General features: G+C 37.1%; 1 protein-coding gene across 5 annotated transcripts in view; it reads left to right on the top strand.

Moving 5' to 3' along the window:
• The window catches only part of sez6b (seizure related 6 homolog b), a 197,198-nt gene that overhangs the window by 93,893 nt on the left and 81,990 nt on the right, over window positions 1-21,315 (top strand). For all 5 annotated transcript variants that reach the window (XM_077208421.1, XM_077208419.1, XM_077208420.1 and 2 more), the window contains exon 3: window positions 907-1,040. In XM_077208421.1, coding sequence (XP_077064536.1) covers window positions 907-1,040 — 134 coding nt within the window. The remainder of the gene's footprint in view (window positions 1-906; window positions 1,041-21,315) is intronic.

Here is a 21,315-nt window from a genome sequence, read left to right as displayed (position 1 = left end):
CAATAAGTTTGTTTTATCTATTAATATAAATGTGCGATATATATATTTATAGATAGATAGATAGATAGATAGATAGATAGATAGATAGATAGATAGATAGATAGATATATAGATACCATATTGATTATTGGTGGATATTAGAGATTGTTTTTTTAATAATTAATTGGTATCATCCAATATTGGATATTTAATAATGTATGATCATATCAATATTTAAAAACACAACACACTACATTATAATGTTGTGATACCTAAATTCACTTTTATCATTTAAAACAACTTTGATTTTTGTTTTTACTGTTCTCTTTAGACAAAACAGTATACAATTTTAATATCTATTCGCTTATCAATATAGGTCAAATTTTTTTATAAAAGTGTATCCCTAAGTTGTTTCACCTATTTAGTTATGTATAAGTGTCCATATAATAAGAAACTTTGATCTGATTGGGCTGTTGGAAGTGATGCAGTTCAATTATACAGGGCTTCCTTGAGACCGCTAGCCGACTAGTTGTTCAGACAATCATCTGACAATTCAAATATGAAAATATGTAATTTTGCACATCCCTAATAACTAAGCCAAGAGTATGAATTTATATGGAGTGAGAACATATCTTGTGACCAGCAGCTCTTTACTCTTGAGGGAGATAAAGGAGCCGACAGAGCAGAAAGACCTCAAGGCTACCAGAAAATATTCGCTCAGCTGCCATTTCACTAGAATTGTCTGCATTCTCCTTCACAGCAGAGCAGGAAAACTGACCCTGTTGATCCTGACAGAAGATGAGAAAACCTTGAAAGACAATTAAAGATGGGAGACAATGCAATGATGTGAGGTGGAGAGAATGAGAAAAGGCTCGCCTCTGTTGAAAGGCTCACACTTTCTCTGTCCTTCTACCTTTTCTAATGCAGCTCCATGCAGCACCAATTTCACATCGCCGGGAGGCTACATAGAGACGCCACAGCAAGCCAGGAGTTGGTACAATACCAATCTGGACTGCACATACACCGTGACAGTCTACATGGGCTATGGTGTGGAAATTCAGGTAAATTCATCACACTGTGCTTTTGTTATTGACCCAGTCTCTGGAAATGATCTAAATTACTGTGGTAATCCAGTTCTGCTCTTTTATTCTTGAAAGGTTAAGTGTGTAATTTCTGTGCCTCCAGCAATAAACAGAATTGCAAAAATAATGATTGTTTTTACACAGGTTTTGCGAACAATCTTTCTCTGTCAGGCATTGGTTGAACAAACGCTCAGCCTTCGCCCCAAACTCACCCCGTTGGTTGATTCAGTGTTGCTGTCCAACACGGAAATGTTTGATTAGCACCAAAGAGACAGTGTTACGCTTGTCAGAAATCAACCTGCAAACACCTTTCTTATAGTTATCTCTGAATATATTGAAAGGGCATATTCATTTCATTTTTAACATCGGAAAAATTACTACCCTCAGCTTTATGGAGTCTTTAGAATAAAGGTCACATATAAATGCAGCCGCTGTTCGTACATAAACTGACAGAAATGGCTGATGTATTTGAATGGTTTGGGTTTTGTTTTGGACCCCAGTTATCTGCCTACCTGGACAACATTTTCTTTTAGACATACTGCTGAATTGAAGTCTGTTCCAGATGTTGGTAAAATATGCGGTACTATAAGTTATTTTGGTTGCACTTTATTTTAAAGTACGTGCACTTACGTGTACTTACAGTGTACTAACCTAAGAAAGTACTGGTTTATATAAGTTAACTACATGGGTTAAGGTTAGGTTTACGGGTAGGTTCAGGGTTAGTACCTAGTTATTACCCAGTTATTGTAATAACTATAATAAGTAAATAGTATGTACATGGAAACAGGACTGTAAAATAAAGTGCTACCATTATTTTGATCAAAATAATTGCATGTGTACTTCATGAACAATGCCCAAATCCATTGCAATAAGCTCATTAATTAATTAATTTCTGTCACGACAACTCTGAGTGTTTTGCATGCTGGATATGACAATGTTGATCTGTTTGGTCTTGGCTCTGATGTTGCTGCTGTTGGTTATTGGTGCTGCTGTTGCTTATTACTGCTGCAGAGTACACGAACTTGCTACTGCCAATACATACATGACACACTGTTGTGAGCAAGTAAGACACGCTGCTACTGCTGTACAATATAGCGTACATGAATTACCAATAGCAGATCTAGACAGGTGGAGCTGGGGAAGGTGGAGGGTTTCGGAAAGTGCGTTGCAACTTGTACAGCAATGCTGACAAAATATTTGAAGGTTGAGCAGCGAGCTCATTGGCTACTGATTCAGCAGGAACCAATCAGCTGTGTCATATAGAGAATGGTGTGATTGTAAGCAGGTTGAGTTAAGGACCTATCAGCCAGCTTTATCTCGAGTTTCATGACAGAACTTTGCATTCATTTAGTAATAATTAATTTGTTTGGTTTTCTTTTTTAATTTTTTTTATTTATTAAGATGGTAAATAGAGTCAGGAAATGTAAATTCTACAAACAGTATAACTGTATTTTAATCAGTAGTGAAGAGTGTTGTTACAAAATAATTATGTCCTGTTAAAATTCGACCCCTAAAAGTGCGCCTAACTTGCTAAATATTAACAGGACTATTTTCTTTTTTCTTATTATTTCATTTTAATTTCAGTATATTAGTTTGTGCTGAGTTTTTCTCTTTTGTCACATAAAGTCCACAAGCCAATTTCTCCATTTTGGTTAGGATGCTGCCTGTGTAGACCGTATAGACAGCATGGAAGCTCACTAGGGTTTGGAACAAAAATCACCTTCATCCGTATAATTAACTGCAGCCTCCTTCATAAAATATACAATAGCCATTACATCTCTGACCTTCCAGATGGTTTGGCTAATATATCTTGAAAAGTAAAGATTGCGCATACCAAATCACTGTCAACCATCTTGCACAACTGCTCTAAGTTGGTAGGGAAAAAAGGACGGTGAGAGGGAGGGGAGCCTTGTGTCTCATCTCATTCCTCCTCTCCTTGAACAGACTTGTTAACCCGGGACAGTGTATAAATATCTCTCTCTTTTCCAGCAATTATTCAATGTGACTGATATGTGCGGAAGCCACACAGTTCCTCCCCTAATTAATTGCTTATGGATTATCTGTCCACTCCTTTTGTTTGTTTACGGTATTCTTTAATGCCCTCCTGTTAAACTGTCTCTCAAGTAACTCTTAACTTAATTAAAGCAGCCCCATCCTTCTGCTGATAGACAAAAATAATGTTTAATTCAGACAATTGCATTTGCCATGGTCTTATGGCTTAATTGATTTGATCGGTCCTGCTTAATCCTTCCTCTGATCCAGAAGCCTTTCTGAATGCCGTACAATCCAGTTGAGACCTCATGAAGATCTCGGCCATCAGGAAGGTTAAACTGCATTTAGGTCATTTCCATCATGCACTCAAGGAAGATAGAAAGAGATTTGCTCTTTAGATTGCGCCCATCATGCCATTTTCGCTTCCTGCTCATGCACCATGGACGTGGCCTTCTCCTGCTGGAGTCCTCTGGGAATCAAGTATTAGTGTTGGTGGGTAGTTGCTGACCTTGCATGTTGAGGGCTGTGCTGGGCAGAGGGCTCATCACCCGTACAGACGTGACCTGCTGATCCAGGCCAAATGGCTAAACCCTCATCAGTCTGAGCTCAGTGGAGGGAGCTCAGGTCGTGGCTCACTCTTCCTTTAATACCCACATACTGAACTTTAGACTCAATATCCCCCGAGAGCTACATCCTATGAAATCTCCTACGGTGATGGAGATGAGTCAGTAGTACAGCAGCTGTAAGGTGCTCGCTTTTATTGGAGTTCAAATATCATATGTGTAGTGCCACTTCAAAACATCCTTTTTTTGAGGATACATTTCTTGATGGAAGTTGAGTTTGATCTCATTTGACCCAATTATTCGCCACAGATGATTCCTGTTATTTGGTAAATAATATCTTTTGGCATTGTCAAAATACCAGTACCAGTGAAATTTCACAATTCTTGATAATTTCACAGCACAAACTGATATGCTATTGAGAACTTAATTGATTTACAAAGTTAAATATTCATATATTAACAAATTAAATTAACAATGGCACACAACAATGGCATTTCGTCTTTAAATATTTCTCAATTAAATAAAAGTTTCCTCAGGTTTTTTCAATTAATTATTCAAGTAAACAGGCAATGTTCAATAACAAATTATATAAAGGAAATAACAAGCAAAAAAATTAAAAACTATTAAACAGATACAACTGAGGTAAACAGTGCTTGTGCAAGTTCAAGTATCCTACACCAGTATTAATTATTCAAGTAAACATCATGAATTTGAAGATTTGTAATCAAATAAGTCTAATGAAATGCAAAGCAAAAAAAATTACACTAAAAATGTATTTTTTTCTTGCATTGAACAAAAGGAGAGATTTAATGGAATGCTGCTTTTATTCAGTGGAATTGGATGGGGACCAGGAAATGTTTATTTTATTTATGTTGTTGACTTGGTATCATGTTACTTTCGACATCTTTGGTGTCTGTACAGTTTCCATATGTTCAACTTTAAGCTTCTTCCTTAGATGGAACAGGAGACATGATCACTATAAGAAAAAATACATTGTAAAACGCTCCATTAGTTGCTTGGCATTACAGCTAAATGTACCCTAATGAGAACAAACTGAAAAAAAGCTATTCTTTTCAAGTGTCTTAAATTCAGGTCCTAATGTATTAGTGCCTGAATGTACAGTTTAATGTAATGATCTTTACACTGATGTTGCCCGCAAGCAAAACTTATCTTGTCTACTAGGGCTGAGCAGAAAAATAGCTTGTCCTCATTCTAAATTCTGTTTTGGACAGAGAGTAGATGTTTAGTATGGCAGCCTGGTGCTCGGAGATCACTTTTGTCCACTCATCCATGACAGTTGCCATGACTCTGGGTATTACACTGCTTGTAAACAATTACCAAGTTAATAAGAGAGCAAGATGGCACATTGGAAATTTAATGAGTCTGAATCTTGGGGTGCTAAGGAGCGCAGGCTAACAGCTTGAGCTTCGAGCTATCCACCTTATTTTTTAACGCGGAAAGAAGCTATTTCCTGTGCAAGATTTCCGATTCATATTCCAGCTATAGGTAAATAACCAGAAGAATAACAAAGTATTATAAATAAAATTTCAGTTTGCAACATCAGGAAGCCTTGCACATTTAAGTTAAAAATGCAGTGCCCACTCTTACGTAAAACATTCTCACATGTTTTCTTCAAACACACCGGCCATCTGCTATTGGTCGAGCAAACATTTATTACATTTACATTTATTCATTTAGCAGACGCTTTTAACCAAAGCGACTTCCAAATGAGAACAATAGAAGCAGTGAAACTAACAATAGGACAACAATATGCAAGTGCTATGACCCTTTCCATTTTAATCTAACGCAGTACGTGTATTTTTTTTTAAAAGATAATAGACATAAAATAGATGATAAAGTGTTTGTATTAATGGATCAGGTGTTGCCGAAAAAGATGCGTCTTCAGCCGTTTCTTGAAAATGGCCACGAACTCAGCAGCTCTGGTTGAGTTAGGCAGATCATTCCACCAGTATGGAACAGACCAGGAAAAGGTCAGAGAAAGAGATTTTGTGCCTCTTTGAGATGGCACCACAAGACAGCATTCACTTGCAGAGTGAAAGTTTCGCCATGGCACGTAAGTCTGAAGTAATGAGTTTAGGTTAAATGGAGCAGAGCCAGTGGATGTTCTGTAGGCAAAAGTCAGTGACTTGAATTTGATGCGAGCGGCAACTGGCAACCAGTGCAGTTTTGTGAGGAGAAGAGTGATGTGTGCTCTTTTCGTCTTTCTTCGGCTCGGCCTTCAGCTGCAGCATTTTGGATCAGTTGCAGAGGTTTGATAGTGCAAGCTGGAAGACCTACCAGGAGAACATTACAATAGTCCAGTCTGGATAGAGCAAGAGCTTGGACAAAGAGTTGTCTGCATGCTCTGATAGGGAGGGCCTGATCCTCCTAATGTTGTACAAGGCAAATCTGCAGGACTGGGCAGTTCTAGCAATGTGGTCTGTAAAGTTCAATTGATCATCAATCACAACTCCAAAGTTCCTGGCTGACCTTGATGGAGTTATAGATGACGAACCTAGCTGAATGGAGAAGTTGTGGTGTAGTGTTGGGTTGGCGGGGACCACAAGCAACTCTGTCTTCGCAAGGTTTAGTTGAAGGTGGTGGTCCTTCATTCAGCCAGAAATGAAGGATCATCAGGCTGGAATGAGAGGTAGAGTTGTGTGTCATCAGCGTATAGCAGTGATAGAAAAAGCCCTGTTTCAGAATTACAGATCCTAGTGATGTCATGTAGATGGAGAAGAGAAGTGATCCAAGCACTGAGCTCTGAGGCACACCAGTAGCTAGATGTTGGGTTTTAGACACCTCACCTCTCCACGACACCCTAAAGGACCTACCTGAGAGGTAAGACTTGAACCATTGGAGTGTAGTTCCCGAGATGCCCTTCGTCTTTAGGACTGACAGAAGGATCTGGTGGTTAACTGTGTCAAAGACAGCAGACAGATCCAGCAGGATGATGTAACGACTGAGACAAATCAGACAAAAATCTTTAAAACTCACTCTGGGATCTATGGTCCCATCCCCCCAACAAGGGCAAGAAGGGTCTTGGTGACCTTGACTACGATCAGATAAGTTAGCTTTATTTCTGTTAAAAAGGGGGTCGCGTGGAAAAAGCAGAGGCCATATAACAGACCCAAAGCCCTTAAAACAGATTTTGCATCAATTTATGGATGAACTGATCTATAAGTGAACATGCATGCCAGGACACTGTGTGAATGATTTACTGTCTTGTGTACTATTATGTCGTTGATACAACAGTATGTATTTTATTATACAAGCAATGGTCAGTGTAACCCAACCTGTATCGTGTCTCCTATCTAATTAATCCTCATTTAATGACACACACTTTAGTGTACATCACCTTCTCTTAGAATGCAGTGTGTGTTTGTTATATATATCTGAGTATCCGGTTTTATTCTGTCATTTACCATCTACCCATGTAAGTGTAATTGTTTTTATGTTAGTTATGTGTTTGTGATTTAGTTAATTAAACTTGTGCACAATATGTATTTGTTTCTGATTCTCTGCTTGCAACAAAGTTTATTTTACGATTTAAATTTTAACTACAGGCTCTTAGTAGTACTGTACAGTAAGGATGACATTTCCCTTCCCCGGAAATAAACATTTCTTAGAATTAAAAAACAATTAACACTGAGTGTTCAGGGGACAAACAGGTTGATTGATTGTAATATTAACTTTACTACATTAAGTTAATTATATTAACTGAATCAAATATTCATAATCAATTATAACAAGTTATGATTGATTATTAATATTTCTTTAGAGCTAATTTGCTACAATGAGAACTGAGGATTTGGAAGCTGCTCTTGCCAGTCTCAAAGCTTAAATTACAGAGAGCAGGGCAGTGAGTGTCTGCTTTTGAAACCAGACTGGTTGTTGTCCAGGAGGTTGTTCAGTGTAAGAAAGGAAGAGAACTGGTTGAAAAACAACTTGAACAAACGAGACTTCACCAACGAGATTTCAGCTCGTGAGAAAAAGATACAAAACACTTACAGTTACTGTCACCTCCTGTTGCTTGACTGCTTCTTTCTGTAAACACAGAAAACACATTGCCTTAAACTTGTGCCATTGATTGAGCCCCTGCTACTGGGTCAGGCTGATTGATGCATAAACAAACAGAATGTTTTGATAGCGTCACATTGTTTATACTTTTCATCTTTGCACATTAAGCCATGATTAGAGAATGAAGTGTTTTAACTTCAAAAAAATTAAACACTTCAGCTTATAATAAGACTCATTCTCATCACCTTGTATCTGTGCAGATAGCACATTGATTTCACTAATTGCTTGAAACTCCACACTAAAAAGTGCAACTGCATGTACATTTATCTCTTATTGCTTGAGAAACATCTCACAGCGTTTTTTTTTCCTGTTACTTATACGGCCATTTAAGGTGTTGATTGCCAAGCTATTTTCATCTCCTTTCCTCTAGAATTGTGTGACCTGTTTGTCATCCCACCTACATAATGGAAAAAATAAGCCAGTTTTAAGTGAATATTCACCTACAGTGGCGGCACTTGGGCAGGGGCTTTCCGGGGCTATAGCTTCATCAGAAATTTCAGCTAACCCCCAACAAAAACAAAAAAAAACCTGGAGCCTCCACTGTCCACCTCTAAACTAAGAAACAACAGTGCAGAATTTGAACAAGTCCCTGGTAACTACTTTACTACAGAAACATTAGTTATTATATTATGTTTTAAATCACAGTGTAAAGGATATAAAAGGATAAATACATTTGAAACATTTCTAACTATCTTTTGTGATCTGCAGAAGAAAGTTACAGGTCTGGTATGACATATGTACCAAAATGAAATGATGACAGAATTGTAATTTGTGGTTGAACTTCCTCTGTAATAAAGAATGTGTTAAATCCGGAGAGAAATTACTGTTGTACTTTGACACATTTCAGTCAGCTACAGATTTTCTGTCTGTCGTAACATTGAAGTTGCGATTTAAATATCAACCATGTGGCCATTTCATGAGGAATGAAGCAGCTGACATTCAGATGGATGGAGTTATCTGCTTCACAGTTTGTAGATTTCTGCTTTTGTATTATTCATTCTTGGCTCTTCTGCCAAACGCTTGGCTTATTATGGTTAGCATCTCCGAGCTGCCTGAGCGATTTACTCTTTTTAACTGTGCTGTCGCCCCTTCATGCTGACTCATCAGTGCAGTGATAACGCATCCCGAGTCTGGAGAGTTCTTGCCTAAATAGACCCACAGATATTCCCTAGTATGCGCAGAAACCATCAATGCAATCCATGGGTTGATATGGCGATATGGATTGGATGCTTAAAAAGCACCGTGAGCAGTTAGAGGGTCAAAACTCAAGTAGCTATCCAGTGGAGTGAGGGGGATCCATAAGTCGTCTTCAGAACCATGGGTGGCACATGGATATTGACAGAGGGTCGATACTCTCAACGGCTCTGGATTAAGTGGGTCCACTGTACAGTTCAATAAATATAGTTTGGTCTCCAGCCTGTCTGAGCTGATAGCTTAGATTGATTTGGATGCATTTGTCAACCTGGACAGTTAAACACCCAGAAGTCTGTTGGCAGGGTCCCTTCAAAATGCCAGTTTAACAAAGTGCTTTGCTTAAGGAGATTTTTGGACTTTGGAATTCTCAAGGACTAAATGTTTATTTCTTTTGATTATAAGAAATTTGTTTGGTCATAATTGGGTCAATGAAAAGAGTTTTCATGATAAAGCAAATGAAATTGTTAAAAAATATATCTGACATGTTCTTAGAAATGTACTCTTTGTTTTCATGTTGGAATCATATGGGTTTGAACCTCTACGTTTAAAAAGTTTAAATTTAATGATACTGTAAATGACCATAAGATATTTTAGAATGTAAAAGATTATGCCATACAACTTTTGTTTCAATTACTCCATGCTTTTGAGCCTTTTTTATTATGATACCAGAACTTTATCACCCAGCGCAGTTTCTTTTAGCTTAAAATACTCTTTCCAATAAACCTAAGGTGTTTTAGGGATCTGGATTTTTTTATATATATATTGCAGTGAAATTGTGCTCAGTATTAGGCCGAGAATTTACTTTGGAGGGAATTTTATAGTGTTTCTCAATTTGGTCCTCATCCTCCAGATGTAAGATGCAAATCCTTAAATATTCAGATCTTTTTTTTTCTTTTTTCTTTTTTAGATGTTGAGTGGAGTTATTGCAACGATCTCTGATCAAAGCTGCTCTCAGTGTTGTACATCTGAGGTTTTGAGCCAGTTCACCCCACACATCAGTGTTTGAAGTATCATTCTCCTCAATAGCATGGATCAATAACCTCAGACAGCACAATTTCATCTGCCCTCCTCCACAGCTCACTCAGAACTAGAGGACTAATGGTCAAGCTTTATTAATAGCCTGTCACTTGTTTTCATGAGCCCTGTCCTCTATACTGACACAGTTTGTAGCGCTGCCTGTACCGGACGCTGCTTGTGCCCACAACTAATTTTATAAGAGTTGATGTGTAGAAATGAGATCCCATTGTTTTTCAGAGGATTTCCTCTCTTCCCATTTCCAGTAATCTTATCCCTTGCAGAGGGATACTTCAATGTGACTTAATCTTTTGTAGATTTAAGACATAAAAAGTAAAGGCCTTAACCAGCCAGGAGAGATTTGTACTAAACTCATTTAAATTTGAATAATGTGGTTTAGCTGGAATGAGGTTATAACAAGGCCACTCTCCTAATTTTCCCTGTTCCCCTCAAAGCCGCCAGGAGCCTTTTGCTGTTTCATGAAGGGGAACACAATGAATGAATGAATGTACAATAATGTAGTTGAAAGGGTTTTATGACTGCTATCATTCACAAAACGTATCCATGAAATAAGTCAAATCTTCCCAAATGTAAACGCAAATTATCTTCTAATGACACAAAAATCAAACGGTCTGTCTCTAAACCAGAATTTCAGTACTTAATCCCAGCCCTAGTGATTCGCAAACACAATTTTTGATACAACAGCAGAACATACTGCACTAGCACAGTTTTATTCAAATAACTTAAATTAAATTAAGTTAAATATGAACAATTAAATATCAAATTAAATCAGTGTAGCCCCATGTTTCTCTTGTAAATAAACGTTGCTTCATGTTTTTCATTTATTCCATTTTAATTCAATTTATAAAACAAGCACATTCTGAGCAATAGGACAATTAAAAATAAAATAATAAATGTTTCTATAAGCATTATCAAGTATACAGCAAACCATTAGAAATAATCATTTAAAAATTACATACAAAATGAAACAGCTTAAATTATTGTTTTACAAAATTACACAACACAAAATCATTATTTGCAACTGTCACTGTTGAAAATATTGGTTCCATGTTGCTTGTGTTTTTATAGGTTGTACACTCGACTCAATGGCTATATTTAGAATTGCATACCACTATATAATGCTGTGTATACGGAAAATGTCCATTCTATGTACAGTATGTATGTAATGGAATGACCTTCCATATTTAAGTATACAACAAAGCTTACTTTATTGAATACTGCAGTATCACACTATGACTGGATGACATTTCAGTTTGAAATCTTTATAATTGACTATTGCCTGTATTCCACAGTTTTTAGTGCATATTTATTTAATGTAAAATATACAGTGTGTACTGCAAAGTATTCAGTAAATAGTCATCTAGTATTCCATTTTGAACATAGCCAAAAAAACAACTAGCAAGTGCCATCTTCCAGTAGATTACCATAATACACATATTAAGTATGTTATTTTAGAATTTAAGACCAAATAATGAATTTAAAAGAGATAAATTTGTCATTTGCCATTCTGCTCTTTAAACACTTTTGATAGATTTGACTTCTATTTTTCTCCTTGTTTCATTGGTATGAAGCGTATAATCATTTCACAACAGCAAAAAATTACAAAGTAGCACACTCGATTACAATCAATCCATTTAACCTGATTGCATTTTTACTCAAATAAACTCTAATAATTAATGTGAAGCATGCCATTCTAATCTGATATGGTAATGTCCATGTAACTGCATAGATCACATGCCAGCCATGAGACACCCTTGAGTGTTTATACCAATGTCATCTCCCATTGCCCTTGATGAATGCAGGTGTCTATTGTACAATAAGCTTCATGCATTAGAATGCAGGGGGATCTGAGTGCGGGAACTCACTTAATTTATCAACGTCCATCGGAATTAATTACAGATCCGGAGTGTGAAAGTCAGCCGTGCCTAATCACATGGGTGCAACGTCCCACAAGCGTCATTTATTTCAAGGCGCACCGCCCCGTGGCTTATTTGAAACCGGTGTTAGTGCACTGCCATGCAGTTCTCCTAATTGTGTTTGTCCTGACGACGCGCTTTTCTGACCTACCTGTTCTCTCTGACTGATTGGTTCTATCTTTTTCGTCACAGATATCGGAGTAGACACAACTTCTTTGTGTCTTTCTTGAGATCAGCAAACAGTGTGCTTTATCTGCACTTTAGGTGAAAACTCTGTGTTTAGTAAACTTAGTCTGGAGTTGGTGTGTTTTGTAAGCCCAAATATGTTGCTTTATGGAATATTTGTCAGGACCACTATCATCAAAAATGATTGACAAATAGCATACAGTTTGGATTTGCTATATGGTTCTGTTCTGGGCAAGAACTTCCTTCCCATCCATGCATGCAGTCTCACACGGATATAAGAGCAAACCCCAATTAGGGCAAACAGAACAGTACCAACATAAATGTATTGCAGGTACACTGAACAAAATTATAAATGCAACACTTTTGTTTTTGCCCCCATTTTTCATGAGCTGAACTCAAAGATTAAGACTTTTTCTATGTACACAAAAGGCCTATTTCTCTCAAATATTGTTCACAAATCTGTGTAAATCTGTGTTAGTGAGCACTTTTCCTTTGCCGAGATAATCCATCCACCTCACAGGTGTGGCATATCAAGATGCTGATTAGACAGCGTGATTATTACAAAGGTGTGCCTTAGGCTGGCCACAATAAAAGGCCAATAAAAGGCCAATAAAGGGGGGGGGGGGGGGGGGATGTTGCACAAAAACAAAAGTGTTGCATTTATAATTTTGTTCAGTGTATATTTAATAATTTAATGTACAAAATAGGGATGTAACGATACACTCATGTCACGATTCGATACAAATCGCGATACAGACCTCACTATACGATACTATATCACAATATTTTAAGCCAAAATAAAAAAAGGTTTTTGTTATTATTACTTTATTATTATTATTTTATTATCAGGACCCACAAATATTCCCCCTTTGAATTATTATACATTCAACGTTTTATATATAGTAGTATAATGTAGTAATGAGATTTTTTGGATCTTTTAAGTTTTAGAGGAATGACTTGTCTCTAAAAATATTATCATTTGTGTTTGGAAGTTAAACGAAAATCGTATAGGTTTTAAACGACATGAGGGTGAGATAATGACAGGATTTAGATTTTATAAGGTGATTTATACCTTATAAAGACAGTAAGCTATATATACTGTATATGCAAGGCTTCTTCTGGACCATTTTTCCTTTATTTTAATGCTCTCCGCTTCTTTTTGCATTTTTTTTATTCTCTAGACCTGCCCTGTTGTTTCCATGGTATCCAGCGTGTGTACTGATGTTTTTTTGTTTATAAATGGGAACAGATAGTGACAGACGGGCTGATGATGATTTCTCATAACAAAGGGTCACTCTTGTCTTACGGTTCGTTATCAATCCAGAAACATGTTCACACACCCCCAGTCCTTATTTTCTTCTCTCAGTTTAAAGGGTATTTTAATTCCTCCTTCATCCACTCAATACTGTTTTCAATCTGTATCCTCCGACCAGGGCCTCAGATAGAAAGTGCATGCAAACAGCACCATTTTAGCTGCAGCCATCTTGTTGGGCTCATTTATTGTCGCCTTCATTCAGTGTACGCCTCCATGTGGAGAATGAAAAGGGCCATGGAATGAAAGTCAGGCAATAGTGAGCAGCACTGCCTTCCAGCAAATTCTTCCCAACGCCTATTAAAACCTCTCTGGCTTGGTAGATTGCGTACATGCGGTTAAAATTGGAAATGCATTAAATTGAATGGGTTGGGGGGATCGGGGGGCCTTGAAACTGGGAACGGCACTGGAGAATTGGTTTGAAAGGGCGCTATCTGCCTGCTTGGGCCCCTTCTAGAATTTAATTGGCGCTCACCATTCGATAAATGCAAAAAGGCTGCATAACGAGGATTTTTTGATGAAAATTTTAAAATGAAGTGTGGAGGTAGATGTTTCTTTCGAACAAAGATTGCATATTGGGTTACATATTGACCATAAGGAAGAATCCAGCATGTTCGTACACTTTCACTGTCAATACAGCCAACTGTGTGATTCATGTTCGACTCTCCCACACGCTTTTCATCAAGAACTGGCAATGGTGTGTTCTAAAGGGAGAACAAACTGATAGGGCTTCTTCAGTTAAGTGCATGGCCAAGAACAGAGAGACTATTTTAACTATAATAACTTATAGTGAACTTAAAGGGATAGTTCAATGAAAAAAATGCTGTGAAGCTCCAAAATGACAACAACAGCAAAAACTTATATTAAAAGTGATTTATATGGCAGTCCAGTTGCGGTGGTTACCAGCTCACTGGATGGTAAGATTATCAGTGAAAACCTTATATTTTGCACTGTCCATCACAAAAATCAATTGTATGATTTCAGAAAACTTGGAATATGTTGCATGAATCATATGAACTATTTTAAGATCATTTTTATGGTGCGGTTGTCTCTTAAAAAAAAAAAAAAAAGATTGAAAGCTTCAGTCACCAACTGTACCATAGAAAAATTCCAGTAAATTACTCCTTTTGTGTTCCAAGGAAGAAGGAACTTCATGAGGATGAGTAAATGATGATAGTGATCTTTTTATTTTTTTGGCGAGCTGTCCATTTAAGCATCATTTTGTTTTCCATCTCTCTCACTCTCTATTACGTTCACCACATTTGATCACTCTGTGTCACTCTCTGTCACCACACTTTTATTGTACTTCGATTACACCTCTATTGCTTTAGCAAGGCTTTGCAATAGTCCTCCAAAGAGCTGAGAGGAACACAATTATCAAATTATGATAATGGACTCATAACACCACACAGGGGAAGCACAGACAAGCTCTAAAAGGTACTCATGAACCATGCTCAACATTTATCTCGTCAAATACACCTTTGAGATGGTGCGAAAAACGCAGAATGGCGGTGATGGCTGTACCCTCCACCTTTCCCGTCTGAGCCCAAAGGCTTTTACGTGCACGTCGTTCTCCTGAACATCAGGCGCGTCTCTCTCTCCCCGCCCTTCCTGAAGGTCGCTGGCCACCAAGGGCGAGTTCTCCCGTGCGTAATCCTTTCTGACACCGCTTCAGTGCCATTTTCACTCATAGAGAACGCTGCTGTCGACCACACTTTGCTTTAACCTAAAATCATATACGACAACCGTTAAAGAGAGCTCTCGCTCTTTTGTTCTGGAGTTTTAAATGCGACTGCTGTTTGCGCTTCTGATCATGATTCATATGTTGGATGTTGAATTTTACAATATTTAAAATCTCTCTGGCTCATTTGATTGTTTAATGAACACATGTAGCAAGCAATGAGTGTTTTTTCGGTTAGTGACATGACGCTCATTTATTATCTAATAATTTATTCAGAAATATATAAAAAATGCAGTTTGACTTTAAAACATTTTTGAATTAAAATTAATTTTGATATATTTTGTGGGTCAAAAACTTTGAGTCAAGCCTTATTTTAAAAAAAAAAATCTTAAAAACAAGTCCTTAAGTTTGGCATTTATATTATTATTTCTTAGGAAAAAATAATCAGACATAATCAGATAGACTAATGCCAAATTCACACTGCACGATTTTCAAAGTAGTCGGGTCACTGTTCTTTTCACACTGCACGACTATCTGGGGTAACATTCAGTTGCTGGTATGTTCACACTGCACGATGGATCGGTGACAGGGGGTTTCACACTGCATGACTTTACTCAAGAAAGAATCGCTGACAACTTCTGTCTGGTCAGCAAAACTAAGACTCGTCGGCAATTCTCTCAGATTGTGTCTTTGATAAATCACACTGCGTGATTGTCACTCACGTGAACGAGCACCGATTTGCCTATGATTTCGGGCATTTGTCTGACATTTCCTGTCGGCAAGCGAAGATCGGGCTTAAAATTGTTCAGTGTGAACTCAGCATAACTCCACAAATCCACAAGTTACATCGACTAACTAACTAACTAACTAACTAACTAACTAACTAACTAACTAACAAACTAACAAACTAACTAACTAACTAACTAACTAACTAACTAACTAACTAACTAACTAACTAACTAACTAACTAACTAACTAACTAACTAACTAACTAACTAACTAACTAACTAACTAACTAACTAACTAACTAACTAACTAACTAACTAACTAACTAACTTACTTACTAACTAACTAACACCTGTAGGTAACTATATAAGTCATGAATCTGCATGATTCATTCTGAAACTGTGCTGATTCATTCAGGAGCGAAATAAGCGACTTATGAATGAGTCATTGAATCATTCACTCAACTGATTAGCTGATTCAGTCAGGAAGTACTGTTTTATTTACTCTGGTGGGAACAAAGTTAAGCCAAAGACTTTCGATATACAAAGATGGTACACTTGTATGGGTGCCCCTCACGGACAACTGCTGTCACATATAACAAAACAAACACAATACAAGTTCAGGCCTGGCCTCCCTCGATCTCCACTGTTGTCGCTCCTCCTTTTATGCTTCCGCTCCTCTGTGAGAGATATGAGATCAGTGTGTCGCGCAGCTGGCGCTCATCAGTAATCACACCACCGGCCTCGTGCCGTTCTCTCACGGTCCTCGGCCTCGTCCTGCTTGCCACATCTGGTTGCCATAGAAACATATATTCTGAGACGTGCACTTAGGACTACACATGCGCATTGGCTGGTCTAGCCTTAAAGGTGCATTGTGTAATATTTCCTTGGATCTATTGACAGAAATGCAATATAAGATCCATAACTATGTTTTCAGTGGTGTATAAAGACCTTGCATAATGAACCGTTATGTTTTTATTACCTTAGAATGAGACATTTATATCTCCATAACCGCAGGCACTCCCTTCTATGGAGGTCGACATATTGTGTCATCATCTTTCTACCGTAGCTGACAGCGAACAAACAGCGCTACAGAGCGCGTTTCGTCACTACCTTAAAAAAGTAGTTTTCAGTGGTGTATAAAGACCTTACTTAACCATTACTGAACCATTATATTTGTATTACCTTAGAATGAGCAGTTTTTATCTACATACACCACGGATCCCCTTACACTGAAATGTGCCGACATGTTTCTACAGTAGCCCTAAACGAACAAACGCGTTTCGTTACTATGTTGCTCTTCGTGCAAGGAAGCAAGCTTGGTTCAGCGAATAAAACACTGACACAATGATGAACAAGTAACAATAATATTCACAATAACATATAGTTTTACTGAATAATTAATTAAACATAATTTCTTAATTTATCCTTGTAACGAAACCTCATTGCTGAACTGGCTACTCTCTGCTGTCTCAGACGATGACATTTTCCTGTCGGCCACCGTAACTTTTGTTGGTTGCAATTCGTAACCTCACCACTAGATGCCGCTAAAAAATCACACACTGCACCTTTAAAAATAAGCTTTTTTAATGCAATTTGAGCTCAAGGAACAGCATGTATGGAATAGTTCTTGCCATATTTTGCTGCTGATTTTAAACATGTTATTTAAATGTGAGTTCAGTAAGTAGTCTTTAGGGCTTTTCACACTTGAAATAGTTAACCCTGGGTCATTCTAAAATAAACTGAATGGCTTGGATGCACAAAATAGCTGCTCTGAGACATTGTAAATATGACCGCCAAGTGAACAGACTTTCCTTGAAAGGGACTTTGACTGAACTGTTGTATAAAAACAATGTCACTTCGAATGTCTGAGTGGTTGTGATTTGATTGTGGCTCACAAAACTTTAACTTTTTTTTTTTAATGATTAAGATGTGAACACTTATTAAACATTATCAGCTCTTCTGTACTATTAATAACTGCTGAAGTATAGCATTATTTTTCCAAGAAAACGTGTTCACTCTATATGAGATACGACCTTGGCGAAAGTTGTCATTTCTATAACAGATATGTTATGTTCTGCCTAAATGAGAATTGATAGCTCACGAAGTCTCATGAAAGTACATAAATCTCGCGTCCAGCTCTGAAGGGTTCACTGCAGCTTCCAATTCCAGTCGTCACGCTCACCACTGACCCACTTGTCTGCTCTTTGATGATAGATTTATAGGGATGAGTTGGCAGGGGACATTGGGCGTCTGTCATATCAGCTCAGTGACTGACTCAGATCTGGTTTCATTAAATGGCTGTAATCTCTGCAGCCCATGAAGCAGCTGTGAGTTCTGGCTCTGCTCCATACCAGCTCCACCTTGTGCCACTGGGCCACGGCACTGACTCCTCCTGCAAGTCCCTACTGCAGGACCAAATGCAGGGTAGTGAGAGGGAACACAAGAGAGATAGGGTGTATGGTAAACAGAATATATATGTACGTATATAGTGGGAGGGAGAGAGATGGATAGAGTGAAAAAAGAGGGAGAGAGCGCGGGGGCGTAATGCACCATATTCTTTGAAGGGGCACCACTGGCGCTCCTTTATATTAAATCAGACATGGTCAAAGGTACACTGGTTCATTATTTAATTTTTTCCGAAGGAATTTTTTTTATATAAAAGCTTATATAAATATATTCACACAAATAGTAGTGTTGTAATCTTATTTATATGTAAACTATATAACATATATATATATATATATATATATATATATACACACACACACACAGTATATTATTAAGAATTTGTATTCCTTTTAAATAATGAGTCCCTTTTATGCATTAGTTTTTTGTGAATGGTTTCTGTTTTGTATGATTTTCTGTGTTAATGCCCATAATAAAACTAATCTTATTTACAAAGCAAATTCATTTGAAATTAATTTAAACTTAAACTTGACCATATGTAGTGATTTCTATAAGTATCCATGTTCTAAGAGTCCATTCATTTCCATAAATTTTACTAATTCGACTTGATTTGCGGTTTATTTCAAACATATCATAGATAAATAAGAAATGCTTCCTCCTTCAGACACCACTGGTGTCACTTTTTCATGGTGTTATTATAGAAAAATAACTTTACACACTATTTGAATTAGTATTTTGTGATATTTGTTTTGTTTTAGTTCGTATTTTCTCTCCTCTGAGAATGCGAAAGTGTATGTACTGTATGTATAATACTAATGCATTGGAAATGTGAAGCTTTGTTACCATGTCTAGAGAGAGAAAGAGAAAGGGTGAAAGTGAGTGGTAGAAAGACAGTGTGAGAGAGATATAGAAAGAGTAATATGAAGAGCGAGATGAGGGAGTCCATTACTCATCATCAGGCCTGCAGCCTCTCTTGCAGGTCTCTTTTGTAGCATTTTATTGTTGTGAGGGATTTGAAGTTTGTCCAGGGCGGCTGAGGCAAGGTTTTTAGATGTGGAGAGTGCAGCGCTGTACTTTAGACGCTTTTCAGGTGTGAGTGTGTTTGTGTCCATGCGTGTATGTGTGTGTATTTTTGTGGTGATTTGGCCTCAGCAGGTCAGCTATCAGCTCTCTGCAGCCCTCTCAGCTCCCTTTGATTTATTCTGTTGCGAGGGCTCTCCCCCTCTCTCGCCTCGCTCTGCCCCCGGACTCCCATAGGTCACCTTTTGGAAGATTTCAGCCTCAATTTTCTGCACCCTTTAAAATGCACATCTAGGCATGTTCACTCAGCCACAGAGGGTGAATTGTTCAGTGAGAGGAAATTTAGACAAGAAGAAGCAAGCACAAAGGCGGGAAAGAGAAATGGGACATCGGTTCATTATTCAATCCATTTTACAAAACGAAACTCTTAGGCTTTTGATTAATGGAAACCAATGGAAAAGGATACAATGAAGACTGATGAGCTCTACATGTTTGTAAATCTGAATATTTCACTGAATACTGGAGACCGAATATCTTGTAAGGGACCGTTAGAGTCTGAATTCTTACTGAATAATGTATTTGATTTATTTTAAAGGTACGTGACAGGCAAAAAATGAGAAGTTTGTTTGGTACAATAAGCAGATTGAAACCATATAATAAGAAATGGGAACAGAAAAAATGCTTTAAAAATCAATTAACAAAATAATAAATAAGAAAATGAAGGAAAAAGGTTTAGGATTCTGCACTATGTCACAAATACTATTTCTTGTTTTTTGCAACATCTCACTCAAATTACTATATTGATAATATAATTTGTAATGAAAAAAGTTGACTGATAAAAGAGACTGTGATATAGACTGTACACTACTGGACAAAACTTTCGGGTCAGTAAGATTTTTTCATGTATGTATGTTTGACGTTTGGATAAATCTGCCATGAAAACAATTTTTTTATTACAGCCAGCTTTCAAATGTTTATTTTTGAGCAACAAATTGGAGTAGAAATATAATCCTGTCATAGAACTATCTTATGTGTCAGTTATTTGAGTGCTGATTATTAAATAAATTAGATGAATTGATTATAAAATACAATTTATTTTTATTTCTTCCGCTAAATGTAAATGTTAACTTTGGTTTTGGTAAATAAAATAAAAAATTTAAAAAAAACTTTTTTCAGGATTTTTTGATAAATATGAAGTTCAAAAGAGAAGCATTTATTTTAAATTTAAATTGCTGAATATTCATTTGAAAGTATTCATTTTTTACTGACCCTAAATTTTGATTGGTAGTACATACAGTAACACTGTGTAATATGTACATTAAGATAACATTTTGCTTTATACAAGGTTTTGGTCTGTGTTGCTAACACGGACAGTTCAGTGATAGTTTTATGAATTATTTTTGTTGGGTGGTGGTGAATTTGCACAGCTTGCCGACTGTTTTTCTTGTATTAAGTTCAACAGTATTGATTGCATTCCAGTGAAGTTTAGTGGAAATTGTCATGCAAGATTGGTAGCTTGTTTGGTAGGATCAATGTGAAATTTGTTTTGAGATTAGATTGTGTTTTCTGAAGAGATAAACACAGTCCAACCAGGTATTGTTCATTGCACACCACTTTTTTTCATCGATGTGCCTATTGGTCCTTTCTATTATCATCACGAAATCACGAAGCCCTGTCCAAACATCCACCACTCAAAGTGAGCTGTATCTAGAGCTGATATTGTTAGGCCTAGAAAAGTTCAAGTCTTCTCCAATGATTGTGGAGGAAAATCTGCCCAAGGGAGCTGGGAGTATTAGACTATTATTGGTAACAGAAAGAAAATTCTAAATGTACCTATCACTTACCTAACCAACATTTATTCAAAACTTAATAAAATAAATAATTAATGAGGGAAAAAATAAAATAATAAAATAACTCTCACTTCATCCAGTGTGAGAGTAACATCAGTGACTGGCCACTTGAAACAAATGAAATTACAGATTTTTTTCATCAAATTTGGCAAGAAGAACAGATGACAGTGTTCTAGCTAGTGTCATTATTATAAATATTCCCTTTTCGCTCAGCCAGACAAACCTAATGGAGAAACAGAATCAATATTTCAGTGAAATGTCAGCTTTGACTTGTCTTTGTGAGACGCTCTA

Source organism: Siphateles boraxobius, unplaced genomic scaffold (assembly GCF_051911475.1).
Source record: "Siphateles boraxobius isolate OS27281-9 unplaced genomic scaffold, OSU_SipBor_1 6, whole genome shotgun sequence".
In the NCBI taxonomy this organism is placed as follows: domain Eukaryota; kingdom Metazoa; phylum Chordata; class Actinopteri; order Cypriniformes; family Leuciscidae; genus Siphateles; species Siphateles boraxobius.
This window is presented reverse-complemented; position numbering and strand designations above follow the sequence as displayed.